The sequence below is a fragment of the Lepidochelys olivacea genome, assembly GCF_965140295.1.
Source record: "Lepidochelys olivacea isolate rLepOli2 genome assembly, chromosome: 10".
In the NCBI taxonomy this organism is placed as follows: domain Eukaryota; kingdom Metazoa; phylum Chordata; order Testudines; family Cheloniidae; genus Lepidochelys; species Lepidochelys olivacea.
This window is the reverse complement of record NC_140420.1, coordinates 67228084-67243627: the sequence shown is the minus strand read 5'-3', so window position 1 is coordinate 67243627 and position 15544 is coordinate 67228084. Positions and strand designations below refer to the sequence as shown.

General features: G+C 40.9%; 1 protein-coding gene across 1 annotated transcript; it reads left to right on the top strand.

Annotated features, from left to right (window-relative positions):
* Nucleotides 1–4593: 4593 nt before the first annotated feature.
* On the top strand, nt 4594–13497 carry LOC311527357 (UPF0235 protein C15orf40 homolog; the record flags this gene model as incomplete). The annotated part of the gene is made up of 4 exons (XM_084641263.1): nt 4594–5007; nt 5542–5668; nt 7975–8102; nt 12038–13497. The coding sequence occupies 4 exons, from the start codon at nt 4594–4596 to the stop codon at nt 12128–12130; spliced, it is 762 nt and encodes a 253-aa protein (XP_084497389.1). The 3' UTR covers nt 12131–13497.
* Nucleotides 13498–15544: the final 2047 nt, after the last annotated feature.

Here is a 15544-nt window from a genome sequence, read left to right as displayed (position 1 = left end):
ATTTACAAGTAGTATGACGCAGTGCAGCCAATTGAAAGGTGCAATGAATGTACATAGATGGTCAGCATACTCTGCAGCATTCTCTGCAGTTGTTTAAACAGCAGAAGTGTGAAAATTCCCATTCACACCACAGGATCCTGTACACTCCTACAAACCATACCACAAGAAATTAGTGTGTAGTTGAAAGCAATGAATGTTTCCCTAATGTTCTACATTACTAGCATAGGTATGGTACAGTGTGTACACTTACTTTTGACTTTATTTATAGTGTCACTAATGTTATCTTAACAGATAAGGAGTAATTAGATCATATAGTATGTTTATTTTAAAGTAAGCTTAAAATGAGTGAAATCCCATACCATTTTTTGCTTGCACATAAGTCTTGTAATTTTTTTTAAAATACAGTAACCACTGAGGTAGAATTAGAGCAGCTTTAAAGTTAAAATGGCATTAATAGCAATGTAAGAGGACTTCAATTAAACTATGTAGTAAAAAAAAAGTTCTTCAAAAAACATCTGCAATTCTTTAGTTTAAATAAGCTTTTTTGTGATTAAGTGAAATGCATGTCAGTTGAACTTAAAAGAAAAACTTCCTTTAGATTGCTGTTCCTAGTGCCATATGTCTAGATATAGATATTGGAAGTCACTGAAGTCCTGTGACATACAGTATAGTAATAAACCAGTTATTGCTGCCTTAGCCAATATATATTAGATGAAAAGAGAAATGCAACAGTAACTGTGTAAACCATGATGACTTCTGTTACCTTTTGTGCACTTGAATTCTCTTTTTTTGGTCTAACCTGTATTTACAGGCCTGACAGCTAGAGCTGGGGAGAGCATTCTACAGTTGCTTTCAAACTATACTGTCTTTTTAAAAAATAATTGGTGTACTGATATACACCTGAGCTGAGACTTACTATATTCAGTCGTTGATCATTACTACAAAGCTCTGCTGAGCCAAGGAGCTGGTATTGGCCTGGTAGTTCTTTAGTTTGGTGGTGAGTAATAAGAATGGATCACATCAATTTTCTTTCAGCCTTCCTATGTTGGGGTATGGAAAACTGTTTGTGTCCAGTAGATCTCCTTTTAATTGTCCTTTAAATCTTAATATTTTTAGCAGTAGTGAATATAATTGGTAATGTACAAGCAGCCAGCCTGCTACCTAGAGGCAGGGACATTTAACAAAAGTGGGGTTTCCTTCTCCAGCTGCTGAATGGAAAAATGTTAGGCTGGTATAGAAGAACTCACAGAAGCCTAATTATCAGGTTGGAAATTCCCCTTCCTCCTTAGTGTTACTCTTACCCACTCTTATTACTTACAAAGATAAGTCATTAATATGTACACTTCAGGACTGGAGAAAATGCATCTGGAGTAGAATCATAGGATAATGTTGAATATTCAGCATTAGCCTACCTTGAAATGTAATAAGCTACTGCAAGATGAATCACTGAGAAGTGCTAAGAAATCTCCTCTAGTTCTGTCATGCTGACAGTAACCACTTAAAAATGTATTTTCTTCAATACCTATTTCTCTGATAGAAATAGTTCAGCTAATAGATTATTTTCCTGTCTGGTAATGATGAATTACTTAGGTACATTATTTGGCACTGAAATTTAAATATAAGAGCTAATGTGTCATTTCTCATATGAAAGTCACTAGTTAGCTTAAAAAACCTGACCAAAACATCTTGTAAAGCGGGTTACTAAAGTTTTCAGTATTCTTTGTTCTATTGCCCTAACTCTTAAGTGTATGTATCTTCTTGTGGTTCCTAACTGAAGATAGCAAAAACAAAGAAAATAAACCCTTAAAAGTTAATGCAAAATAGAGGGTTAACTGTTGAATTAAAAATAAATCAATGTATGCCAGTCACAAGCACTGTTTCTCATACCTTTATTCTAATCCTTGTCATGGTCGTCTACTGCAATAGTAAATACCTCTTAGTTATCCCACCTGAGTATGTTTGTGCCAACTTTGACAAATCCACTTGCATCTATTTTGTGAGTTAAATGACCATGCATGTGGAATGTAATAGCAAAGTTGTGCTTATGTATTCTAGAGGAAGGCTTTGGTGTTGAGGGAGTCAGCTTTCCTTTTATTCTTTCCAAATCCTCAAGGCTTAGCTGGTGAGTAGGATAAAAACTGTTGCTAGTGATCTGCTGGATGATTTGTTGAGGGTTTTTAGTAAGTTTTTTTTGCAGTGGTTCTTCTGTGACTAATATAAGTTAATACCTGCATCATATAGGCATTACAGCAGAAAATTAAAACACATTTAAGCCTATGATTACTGCTACCTGGTAATTAAAATCTGTTTTCCACCTTTGCTCATTTGGTATGAGGTAGTTTTTGGGGTGGGCACCAGACTTTGGTGCACTTCCAAAGTGTCTTTCATCTGATAAAGTGCTTTAGAAATGTTAATTCAGCCTCCATTCTGCCTTTGTGTCAGATGCTATATACCAGTTTTACAAATGGGTAAACTGGTGCACAGCCACTTCGGCAGTATTAAGTATAGCAAACTCCTGCCAGCCAAAGAACTTTGTATGTATTATGTTGCACACCCTGGCTTATCTCATGTCTTCACTTCTGTAGCCACCTCTTCCTTTCTATCCTTGTTACTGTAATCTTGCCGCCTCCCCCCCCCCCCCAGGTCTATTTAGAATGTTTCTGCTGCCTTTCTGGTTGTTACTCTGTCACCTTCCCCCTGTTACTCTGTCTTCTTTTGTCTAACAGTTTGTCTACATTTGAGTTCCTTCATGAGTTGGCTGTGCTCCACCTCCTTCCTCTGTTAACTTATTGTGACTGCTACCTGTGCACAACTGTCATTCCTAATATCTTACCACCTAACAATCAGCTTCTCTGAAAAATGTTTACACTTTTTCCCTTGGCAGTCTTTTTCAGTTGCACCCTTTAGTGATAAGTTTCACTCCCTTCCCCTTGTCCCTGATTTAGTCACTCATAGTCTATAACTCAGGGAGTCCAGTCTATCTTCCAACAGTGATAATTTGACAGGCCTGACTGTATTTAGCACCTACAGGAAACTTCCCTCTGTGACCAGTGGCTGAGTAAAGTGACTCAAAACCAATTAGTTTCTTCAAATGCATTGTTTATTCAGCCAAAGGTACACAGCAAGCAGAAAAGGATTAAGTCTAAAATCCATCTGATTTTAAGTAAACATAATTTTTGTTCAAGTTTTAGTAAATTCTATTAAGCTGGTTCTTTATATGTCCTTTTTAACTATATAAAGTCCTTTTCTTCTCTTGGCTCTGGAACCTGGCTGTTGCCTTTTCATAGCTGATAAGGTAACTGAGATGAGTATTTGTTTTGCTGTTCCTTTTTCTAGGTTATGGGTTTGCCTTCACATTAAACTGCACCAATACATTAACACAGTCCAATAGCTATATGAAGTTTATGTATTAACTATCTTAATAGCTTGGTCATATAGTCATGAACATTATCACAGACCACCAGTGCATTCTGCACACCTTTTCCTACTACTTCATCCTTTTTCAGATTATTTAGGTTTCAAAGTGTGACTTTTGTTTTCTGTGCAAAATTTGAATGTGTTCTTGCTGCCTCATAGCAATTTATGAAAGAGAACTTTTTGCAATAGGGACTGTCTTTTTACTTCATGTCTTTATTGTCTGTTGCGGAATGGGGCCCTGATCCTTCAGTGGGGACTCTAGGTAAGACTGTAATAAGGAGCAGGCCACTCCACTAGCTACCAGGCTTGCAAGGACATAAAGAACACTGGACTAGAGAATCTCAGGGCTATAGTAAACATATTTTTTTAAAAAGGACAAAGCATTGTTGCAGCAACAGCTGCCCCAGGGTATTTTACTTACAGTTTGCAAGTGCCCCTGGATACTGGCTACTTCATGTAATTATTTCTAAATTATGCTGATACAATAACATAGGGGCTACCCCTCTAATTATTTTTAACTTTCAGTAAGGGGGCTTAAGAGGGAAAATTCTGTGTAAAGAGTGGTTACAAGCAGGTAACCAGTGCTGGTTAAAGGGGTAGTATAAGGCTAAGGGATTGTTTTTTCTAGCCAGGATCCACCAGAGCATTCTGAATTGGAGATTCTGAATGCAGGGGCTAGGCCTTGGCTCTAAATTACAGGTGTACGCAGTCAGTTGTACTGTGATATTGAAAAGAAGCACAGACTGATCCCCAGGTTTGGGGCAGAAACCTAGGGATCTCCCGCCCGAGCTACCTGCTTGCTTATTTGTTCCTATTGCTGGTCAGGGTAACAGGCCTCTGTGTACGTTTTTTAGAACAGTTCAAGAGCACAGATCAACGTTGACTCCCTCTCACCAATTCTGGGCCAGGGCAGCGTATTTCCCCTTTCTATCCAGTCCAAAAAAAGGCCACACATTTTATTCCTACTTCAAAGTGCATAAACCCCGCACGAGGCAGGTGCATCGGCCCTTCAGAGGCGGCGTGCTGTGCAGGGGGGTGAGACGGTGGGAGCCGGGCCCTGCTCGGGACAGCACAGGCTGGGCTGTACAGCGGATCCTGGCCCTGGCACCCTGCCGTGCGCGGCGCTGGCCCCCTCGCTGCAGGACAAGCCAGTGGCTGGCGGGTGCCGGACCCGGGATGGGGCTGAGCGCACACGTGACTGCGGGGGGCGGGGGTTTGCAGCCTACAGCTGAGGTCCAGGCCAGCCCAAGCACCAGGACGCCTGGCTGGTGGCTCTGCCCCGCGCGCGTCGGACCAGCCACGCAGCTTCCCTGCTCGCCGCCTGGATTCGGACGGAATCCGAGCGCCTGTTCAATCGGCGCGTGCGCAGCACTCTGCCGGCCCCGGACCTGGGAAGCCGAACGGGGTTTCCCTGCAGGCCCCGCGGGGAGGGGTGTACCGGTGTTGCCGGAAGTGCGGGTCGGAGCCGCCCACGGGTCGGTCTGTGTGATGCTGCTGGCCCTGGCCGGCTTCCGTCGGCGCGGCGGCTGGGGGGGGCAGGGTCCCGTCAGTGCCAGCGTGCGGAGCTGGAGCGGGGCCATGCCACGCAGGGTCAGTCACTTGGGCCAGGGCCGCTCGCTCTGGGGGGCAGGTGGGGGGAGGGGAGAGAGCTCCTTGCCTGAGCCGGGCCGCCCTGCGGGGCGCTGGGGTGAAGCCCATGTAAGCCGGGCGGTAGCTCTGGGTCCCTCCAGGCTCGTACCGGCCGTTGCTGGCTCAGCGGGCCCTGGCCTGGCGCCGCTAAGCCACCGCAGCGCTCTGGGTTCCTGCGCCGCCGAGGGGCGCGAGCGAAACGGCCTTTCCTGTCCGCGCCCCCGGCTACTCCGGGCCTTTGGCGGGCGGCTTCGCGTGCCTGGGCCGCCGCCGTGCGGAGCTGGGCCCCCCGACCGTTGGGTCGGTCACACAGCATCGGGGGGGGGGGGGGAACCGTGATTCTAAAACCACTGTCATCGCTGGGGAGCGGAGGGGAGACTGGGAAGCAGGAGGAGTGGCTGGGACTAGTTATAATCTCTGCCTGGGTTGGCTAGATTTCAAGTTTGCAGTGTCACTTTAACAGCTGCTGGGTTTTTGTTTTTGTTTTTTGTTCAGGGAAAAGAAAAGTGTAAAGACTCAGTAAAACCTCCTGTTCCTTCAGGTCCAGTTGTAACTGACAAAAATGGTTCTGTCACTATTGCTATTCATGCCAAACCTGGATCCAAACAAAATGCTATAACAGGTATATGCTAATGAAAAGTGTAATTATGAGGGAAATAGCTTTGCTTAATTAAATGAACTATTTGGGAAGGCAGTTTTTTCCCTTCTCTCCCTGCACCCATTTCTTTGCACAAGTTTATGGTCCTGCAGAGGTCCAGGTGATAGTGTAATGTGGGTTCACAACTTTCATTATATCAAAATGACCCGATGTTCCTTGTGCTCTGTTTGACTAGGTGTAGTTGATTGTACTGGCAAAACTGGAAAGATGTGTTAGAGTAAATCCATCTTTTTACAAGCACAGGGAGTAGATTTTAGTTATATTCCAGTATAACTGCTTACATAAAAGACTGCAGCCTGGGAGTATATCTTCAGGTGAGTGCAAAGCAAAAGACTTGTTATCGTGGACAGGATCCAGTGTTGTTGTTGTTGTTTTAAAGCTGATCTATGTAGCAAGTATGTTGATAGATTATTTCTCACAATTCAGTTTTACAATCTGTATATATAATTTGTTCCATCCTCTTATGAACACTACAGGCATATACATAAACACAAACGAAAATTTCTCTTGTTCTTTTTCTCTTCTGTTCAGCAGGGGGAGCCTAGTTACCATTTATGATGAAAAGCTCAGTCAAATCTGATCTCTTTATAGCACGGGTTTCAAACTCAGTTTACCTTAGGGCCAGTGCCAGTCCTCAAATCCTCTTAGTGGGCCAATAATGTCACTGAAGATGGTGGTCAGTCAGAAAAGAAAATGTTTATATTGTATTTTTTTATTTCAAATTTCTTAGAAATAATAAAACTGTCGTACAACTTTATACAGTTCTTCGCCTGCCAGAGAGTTTTTAGTGTTTGCCAGACACCTGGCAATGCTTCAGTTCTGCCAGTTTGTTGATGTTTGGCCTCAGTGACTAAGCAGTTGAAACCTTCAGGATTGCAGCAAGGTGTGCATCAGATAGTTGTGTTCAATATTTTGACTTGTTTATATTCATTGTGGAAGAAAGTGATGCTGCCTCGATGACTGAATCTGCCCAGCAACTAATGATGCTGCCTCTGCCTGGTGACTAGAGATGGTATCTCTGTCCCTCTCCCCCAGCCAGTGGGATCTGTGGGGTGTGGTGCCTGCAGCAGACATTGCTGGCAGCGTGTCTGCAAGCGTCTCTCCTCCACGGGCCGCAGTGGGGAGGTTCTCGGGCCGCAGATGGTCCACGGGCTGGGGCTTTGAGACCCCTGCTTTATAGTGAACCATCCTTTGTTACAAAACTACAAGCTTTGTGATCCTTGTTATGATTGGTATACACACCCATTCTCTTTCCCTCCTTTCCATTGTAGATACGGGAAGAATCAAATATAAATAAAGTACTAAAACTCAGCGTGACAGACTTGTGATAATCTGAATTCAAAGGTCCCCCAAGGTAGTCAAAACTTGAACTTCTATAGTGAAACAAGCAGAGAATTTAAAAAAAAAAAATCCTTCAAGCTTTCTTTAAAATAAACAAAACAAGACAAACTCTTTTCCTTTGCAGATCACCTTTGATGCCTTGTTTGTGCTTAGTTGTTATGGTGATAAACACAATTTAAATGCTCATTGACAGTATGTTTTTAAAATCTTCAAATGCTTTAAACCAAGGAGCAACTAATAAAAGTCTGGATAGTGCCATCATCTTCATGCTTACATGCAAACAAGAAGTATTCATTATGTAGGTATGCACACTACACTAATTAGATGGGTCTGTTACCTGTAGGATAATTCAGCATATATTTCATCTTAGAGGGACATTAGTAGGTATTGTGACAAAAGAGATGATAATCAAAACTGCAATCATAAAAACTACTGAGACATTAACCACCATTTCAAAATCAAATTGTAGATTGACCTCATGTCTGGAAGCAGGGACGGTAGTAAAGTGGTAGTGAAGGGCCCAGTATCTGACCTTCACACTTGGGGAAAAAATTATGCAGAGTCTGCAGCCTGGCAAAGCGTCACTGTATCCAGCAAAATCATGGAACAGGATCCAGATAACTACAGAATGAAACTTGTTAATTCTTAAAAGTATCACATCCTAGAATCTCAGGCCCACTCTTCCCTATTTATAAGGACTGTCTATTAATACATGCATCTGAGGAATTGACTAGCCTTGCTGATAAAGGGGAAAAAATAGTAGAATTAAGTGCATGTTCTTGATACAGTAAAAGTCATAAGATCTATCATCAGGTGGACTGTTTCAGGAGTTGTCTACTTGGTTTCAAATCTTTCTTTAAATATATGAAAGTAAAAAACTAGGCATCATTAATGCTTTGAAAATAAAAATCCTAAAATATTTGTTATAGATGTGACAACTGAGGCAGTAGGTGTAGCTATTGCTGCACCTCCATCAGAAGGGGAGGCAAATGCAGAGCTGTGTCGTTACCTTTCTAAGGTTCTAGAAGTGAAGAAGAGCGAAGTTGTTTTAGATAAGGTACAATACTTTTTTCTTTTCTGCTCTGCTACAGTTAGATTTCTGAAACTTGTAATAGAGACCACTTTCCACATACAGCAGACCAAGTTTCTAGCTTTCAAAATACTAGTATGGAGATATATTAAGGTGTGTAACTCAATTATGGAAGAAGAACCTATTTTAGTCTTTGAATTACTAACTCAAAATAATCTGTTTCTCAGTGGCCTAAATCAAGCATGCTGCTACTTTTTCTTGGCATTTTCTATGTCAGTATGTGGTTCATGTGCTCTGTGACCTTTAAAGTATTCTTCATACTGAGTCTAACTTCTTAGAAAATGAGACTGTCTTGCACAAAACACCTTTGCAAGTTACTTTGTTCTCCTTATTTTAGAAATGTTTATATTTGAGTAAAGGATCTCTGCTGGGTCACTTGATTTCACAGTGATGAGCATATCAATTCCGAGAGAGCTTTGCTTCTGTTGTGAAAACAGTAGTAACATCAGATCTCCTACACTGACTACTCTGCATGATTAAACAGGTGGAAAATGCATTAATTTCTTCTGCTGTCGCTTTTGTTTAAAGTCAGTTTTCTCCAATATCTCTCTTTTAGAATTAAGATCAGATTCGGACAATGACAACTTCTGTGAATTACATGTTTATGTAGGTTTCAGAGTAGCAGCCCTGTTAGTCTGTATCCGCAAAAAGAAAAGGAGTACTTGTGGTACCTTAGAGACTAACATTTATTTGAGCATAAGCTTTTGTGAGCTACAGCTCACTTCATCAGATGCATGCAGTGGAAAATACAGTAGGGGGATTTTATATACACAGAGAACATGAAACAATGGGTGTTACACACTGTAACAAAAGTGATCAGGAAAGGTGAGCTATTATGAGCAGAAGAGGGAAAAAACCTTTTGTAGTAATAATCAAGGTGGGCCATTTCCAGCAGTTGACAAGAACGTGTTTCAACAGGAACAGTGGGGTGAGGAAAGGGGCGGGGGGGGAATAAACATGGGGAAATAGTTTTACTTTGTGTAATGACACATCCACTCCGTCTTTTTTCAAGCCTAATTTAATTTCATGTTCTCTGTGTATATAAAATCCCCTTACTGTATTTTCCACTGCATGCATCCGATGAAGTGAGCTGTAGGTCACGAAAGCTTATGTTCAAATAAATGTGTTAGTCTCTAAGGTGCTACAAGTACTCCCTTTTTTTATTTTTAAGTAGATGTTTGTGATTGAAAAGATTAAATTCATTATCCTTTTAAAAAAACAAGTATTAAATCTTAACTGATTGTAATAGAGAACTTCAGTATACAAACAAATTAAGAAAATAGCAAATAACCCCACTTCTACTAACTTCTGTCATAGTCATACTGAGAAGTCAAGAGTTCTACTACCCAACAGTGAACTGTTCATTTAGGGTGGCAGCAACAGCAGAAGGGACATTGAGAGGAAATAGAACACTCTGTGTCCTGTTTTGGGAAGACTACCAGTTAGTCTTTGGCTTATGTTACTCTCATGTTTGTGTGACATATATGAAAAGTGGATGAAGTCTGAGCCATCTATTAAATGTATTCGTTTATAGGGCCAGGAAGATAAGAAGAGTGTGTGGATGGATGCTTTTTTATGTTGTACATAAATCTAAATGCATACATTTTTAAAAATAGCTGTTAGAGGCTACATTGTCTAATGGACTGAGCACTACTTGGCTGGTAGACAGGAACTCAAAGATTTTATATCTTGGCTTTGCTGCAGACTGGACAAGGTACTTAACCTTTATTTTGGTTTATCCCACCTATAAAACGAGGGTAACACTTGCTTACCTACCTCACAGCCATGTTGAGGATTAATTAGATTGCACTTGAAAAGCACTATATAATTGCTAAGCAGCATCAGGCATAATGAGGAGCAGCACTGTTCAACCTTTTCTAGTCAGCTCTGGTAATTCTAGTCTGACCTACAGCATCCAGACTATTTTATATTAGGACTTGTCAACCATAGACCTTAAGTCATTCTGAACTGTGCCTAAATTGTGAAGTGGGTCTGTCTTGTGACTCCAGCCAGATTTTCAACCTAGGTGTACAAGGCTAATACCATATGGTAACTGTTACCTAGCATCATTCTCCCTTGCCTCCCAGCTGCTATATAATCAATCCTCAGCTGGAAAAGGAGATCCAAGCTAAAACTGAAAATGCAGAACTTCATTTGTTGGTCTTATTTATCTTGCCTTACAGAATTTTAATCCTGTAATACAGTGCAATGTGACTATGCCACAACTTGAGAAACTGAAAGTTTCTTAACAGTGATTATCTTCAAATAAAGGTGGAGAAATTGTACTCAATAGATTATGGGATACTGTGGGGCAGTCTCTTAAGATGGAAAGCTGCTAATTTGTGCTTTCAGGGGAACTTTTATATATGTACTGTAAATGTAATTCTAGATTTGGGATCTTAATTCAATCTAGAAATGTGGCTACTGGATTCTTACATGAGAGAGGAAGCATTTTGTTAGCTCATCCTTATAAAAAGTAAACACCAGTTGGCCAGACTATTGTTTAAAGATTGCCTTGATTTTCCTTTTCTGAGTAAGTCAAACGCAAATGGACATGCACCTTAGAAATGTAAAATAAACTTTTATACTAAAGATGACATAGGAATGTTTTCTTTTTGCATGGTTGCTTTTTTTTAGTTGTATACAAGATAATGGAAAGAAATGGCTCAGTGTGTACACCTGCAATAGGTTTTCACTTGGCATGAGCTACTCAGTGCTTCTGTATAGACAGGATGTGAATAATGCATACAGTTTAACTGCTCTGACTTAAGACAGCAGTTATATGCAGACATCCCAGCTTGTTTCTGCATTTCATACAATGCAGTTCCATTTTCCTCTTTCTTGATAATGCTCAAAATGAGAATTTGGCTGAAAAGCAACAACGGGCATATTTGAAGTGCATCCTCAAGGTGAAAATACACTGAAGTATGTCAAAGTATAAACATCTGTAGGTGGCATCTGCATGGTCCCACTTGCAGGATACATTGCTGAGCTTGGAGAGCATCCTGCTGTTCACTCCCCATCCCAGCTCATGGAAAGAGCAGCAGCTCAGGGCATGCTCTAAAACCTGCCTGCCTACTTTGAAATATGTAGCAGATCCAGTGACTCTGCTCCCTCCCACCCCAGGAATAACTAGTGATGATATTGGGTCCCTGGCCCTACGCAGCCCATTTATCCAGGGAGAGATTATTTTCTTCCTGGGTAAGCACATGAGTGGGTAAGTGGGTTTTTAAGGCCTGTCTTAAGGCTCACTCTGCTATGGCCAAGCTGGCATCCATGGCCTGCTTCAGGAACGTTAGAGAAAGCTTACACTTTGCAGGGTTGCTACCTGCAGCTCATTCACACATTTACTCAGAGTCCTCGACTCATCTAGATTCAGTGTTTGTTTTAGAAGAGTAGTTCTGCAATTCTTGCCTAATTGCACACCCCAGTCTGCCTTCTCAGGAGCTCTATCTCTTGTTAGACTTGCACAAGTCAGACAGCGGTATCTTGAAGAAGAAAAATGTTACTTAGCAGTAAATATCTAGTACTTTGAGAATGGTGTCTGTGTTTTTATACTAGCTACCCATCATCCTCTGGTATGGTGGAAGGAATTGTGGCTGCTGCACTTCCATGGCCCTCTTATAACCTCAACTTAGAATGCCACAAGAAGGTGCTCACAGAATCCCTATGCACACCATTTTCCATAAGGTCCCTGAAGCACCCTGGCACTAGAGGATGTGTCTCACAAATGTGACTAGGCAGAGGAAATAACTCTGATTAGAATTACTGGTGAATAACCTTTTTTCGCTACAGTTGGTTGTGTGTAATCTTAATACTATATTGGCACTATGATTAGTTTTTAAAATGTGTACTTAGAAGTAAAGAAATAATTCTCTGAATTCATTTTTGTGTTGAAACAGGGTGGTAAATCTCGTGAAAAAGTCGTGAAGATTTTGGTGTCGATGACTCCGGATGAGGTTTTAGAGAAACTGAAAAAAGAAGTTACCAGTTGAGACAAAACAAAAGCAGGAAATGGAACAGTGTGTCTTGAAAATCTTTCATTGAATGTAAAGAGGAGGAGGGACATTCTTCAATGAGAGCACACAAATGCAGGCTATGGGTCACTTACCAGATTCTTTTGTGTAAATGTGTAGATAAATTTAAGTACACTGTAAATTACAAATCTCTTCCCTATTCTTCCATACTCTAAACTTTGGTTTAAATAATCCCACAAAACTAAGGCCCAAGCTAGAAGTGGAAACAGGATTTATCGTTAGGTAGGAAAGCCATCTTAACCCTGAAATTTAGCTGAATCTACATCACGAATTCAGCGTGACTGGGCTCCTTTTCTATAGTTATCTTCAAAATAGCCTCCTAAGCGTAAACCCAGTCCTGATGAGTATTTGGGCAATGTTTTTGAATGCAGGCATAATTATTTTTGGTTCACAAAGTAAAAAGCTTGGAGTGACAGGCTTATGATAAAGCACTGGAACGATGTCAAGAAAAATATGGTGCAGAAGAAAAAATCAATTTAGAAGTGAGAGCCTAAAAGAGCAATCAGTGTAATATATAGTGGCATGCGTAGGGTCCAATTCTACTCTTGTCTACACCACTGTAAATCCAGAGTAATGCCTTTGAAGCCAGAGGCGTTGCCCTGGATTTATATAGGAGCAGAACTTTTCCCTTAAGCAGTCAGAAGAATTGAGTCTGCAATATGAGAAATTGATACAGTACTTAAGCAGCAAGTACACAAAAGCTTGCTTTGATTCACTAGGAAGCCTATAATCAGAGTTGCCTAATAAAGATAGAGTTTCTAATAGAGTGGTCAGAAATGGTATCTTCACCTTATGTGCCAAATGTAGCAATTTGTTTTGTATAATAAAAACACAGCACTAAGTTTCATCAACAGTTCTTGTATTTTCAACGAGAACAGATTTTTTCTAGCTGTGACTTGACTAATAAAACAAAATTAGTTTGTTTTTAGACTGTCTTACCAAGAACAAACAAAATTGCTGCTGACCTTCTCTTGATCTAAATAAATGAGTTGTGTTCAAGAATCAGTTTCCAGCTCATAGAAAACTGAGCAAAGTGAAGAAATACATGGAGTGGTGTTAAAGAGTGCAAAGATTATACATGGGATGAAGTGGGAGAAGTAGATGTAATTAATCGCTCTTGACAAAGTACTGGAATGCAAGCTTGTGTTCCCCACTAATAAATGTGATGTCACTATATTTGGCTGCTTCAGCTATCCTCTTAGGTTGCAGCTGTTACGGGTTAGATTGTGTTACTTTCTACATTGTTTCTATCTAACAGCTGTAATGTGTAAATGTGATATTATAAGTTTAATGCCTAAAAGTCAATAAACCGGTCTAAAAGCCCACTAAGCTTCTGCATCTTCCACTGGGAAAAATCCATATATTAAAATAAGTAGTAGAACTGTATCAAAAAAGGCTTTCACCAGCTGTGCATAATGCAACAAGCTGCATATCTCAAGTTTCAGTTTTCCATGATCAAAAACTGCTTTTCACCTTAAGTCTCTCCCATCCCTTCCATTTTCAGCAATGCAAAAATGTTGCTAATGGTTCTATCAGGATGTGTCTCTCTACTACCTATGTGCTGATAAGGTTAATTGCTAGAGGAATAAAGGAATAAATATATGCAGCTTAGGTCATGTTTTGCTTCCTCAGGCTGATGGCCATACATTGCTTTACAGTCCTGACCCACTGACATTTTGGCTATCAATTGCTTTTCTTCTAATCCAGTTGGCATTCTACTCCTTAGCTTTATGTTGATGCTTCTCACTGCTCCAACTGGTTTGCTCAGCAGAGGGCTTCACTCTCTTGATCAAGGGGAAACTGAAAACAGATGCAGGTTTGCTTTCATTTGTAATCCTCAGTGCTACATACTCATGTTCTGGGTGGAGTGGAAATGCCCTAGCCAGAAAGAAATTAGGGGGTTCCCTCTGTATAACTCTCAACTACTTATCTTGCTAAATATATGATGTCTGAATTTCCAACAAGGGAAAGAAACACAAGGAACACTGCAGTAGTGACTTACAGCTTGAATATATGAATTTCTCCAGTATGGGCACCTACACATACTGTTTTATAAAGACAGGTTTCAGAGTAGCAGCTGTGTTAGTCGGTATTCGCAAAAAGAAAAGGAGTACTTGTGGCACCTTAGAGTCTAACCAATTTCTTTGAGCATAAGCTTTTGTGAGCTACAGCTCACTTCATTGGCTAAAGAGTGACTAAAATATCCCAGGCAGCAGCTATACACCATTATATCAAACTCCACATTTAACATGTTAAATTTTTCCACCACTTTGACCCCAAAGCTGTGTCTAGTCTTGGAAGGAGACCAAATCAATTAATGTATAATGAAATCAATCTTTTAACAGTTCTCCACTGCAGTATTAATCAACACGACCTCCACCCCTCTTTTTTTCTGAAAGTGATATATTCTGTCCAAGAGCTTCAGCAGCTTCTGCTGAGGAGAATTAACGTTTCCTAAACTCAAGCTGGCATTCTGGATTCCTTCTTTCCAATCAGTCAGGCTCTGTCTTTTGTGACTTGAATACAGCAAAGGTGCCTTAGGTACCACACGCTACAGTTTATGTAACGTGGGCCTGACATATACTGTCATGTTGATCACTGATGTCAGTCAGACTTGCACTATCCAGCAGGGAAGATTATTAGTTCTTGGGAAATGAGCATTTTCCCCTTTCCTTATGCATCTCCTTGTTCTCACCTACCAAGTTTTCAGTCCCTGACACTGTCCCTTTTCAGGCGGTGGTAGCACTCCTGGTGAGGACATGCACCACTGCAGTGATTGTAAGTTGACTTAACATATGTCGACTAATGTTCGTAGTGTAGACATGCCTGGTGTGACATACTGTTTGTTCTCCTCTGTATGATAATAGTAACAGGATTTCCTAAACCATTTTTTCAAAAGCTCTAGTTTGTGTGTATTTGTACCACACTGTATGAGAATCAGTTTAGTTCAGTCAGGTCACTATGATACCTATATCGACACAGCAGCAGAGACAAGGTTTCATCCCACAATTCACACCACACTTACCAGGAAGAAAAGATCGGGCTGTATGTTAGGCCCAACCTCCTACTGCTCAACTCCAGGCTTTTTGATGGCCTCAGGGCAGGTCCTGGTGTCTCAGAGCCATGACAAATGGCACCGTCTCAGCAGAGGCATGAAACTAAATTCTCTTCTTGTCCTTAACACTGCTTTCTCCTGCCCAAGATTGAGAAGCCCATGAGGAGAGTGTGGGAGAGCTTGCAATGTGGCTACTTACCCTGTACTTGTTCTGTGAATAGAAGATTTATTTGGCACCAGTAAATGAAATTACATATTTTTAGAAATCAATAGGGTACATAACACTGACATCCGATGAAGTGAGCTGTAGCTCATGA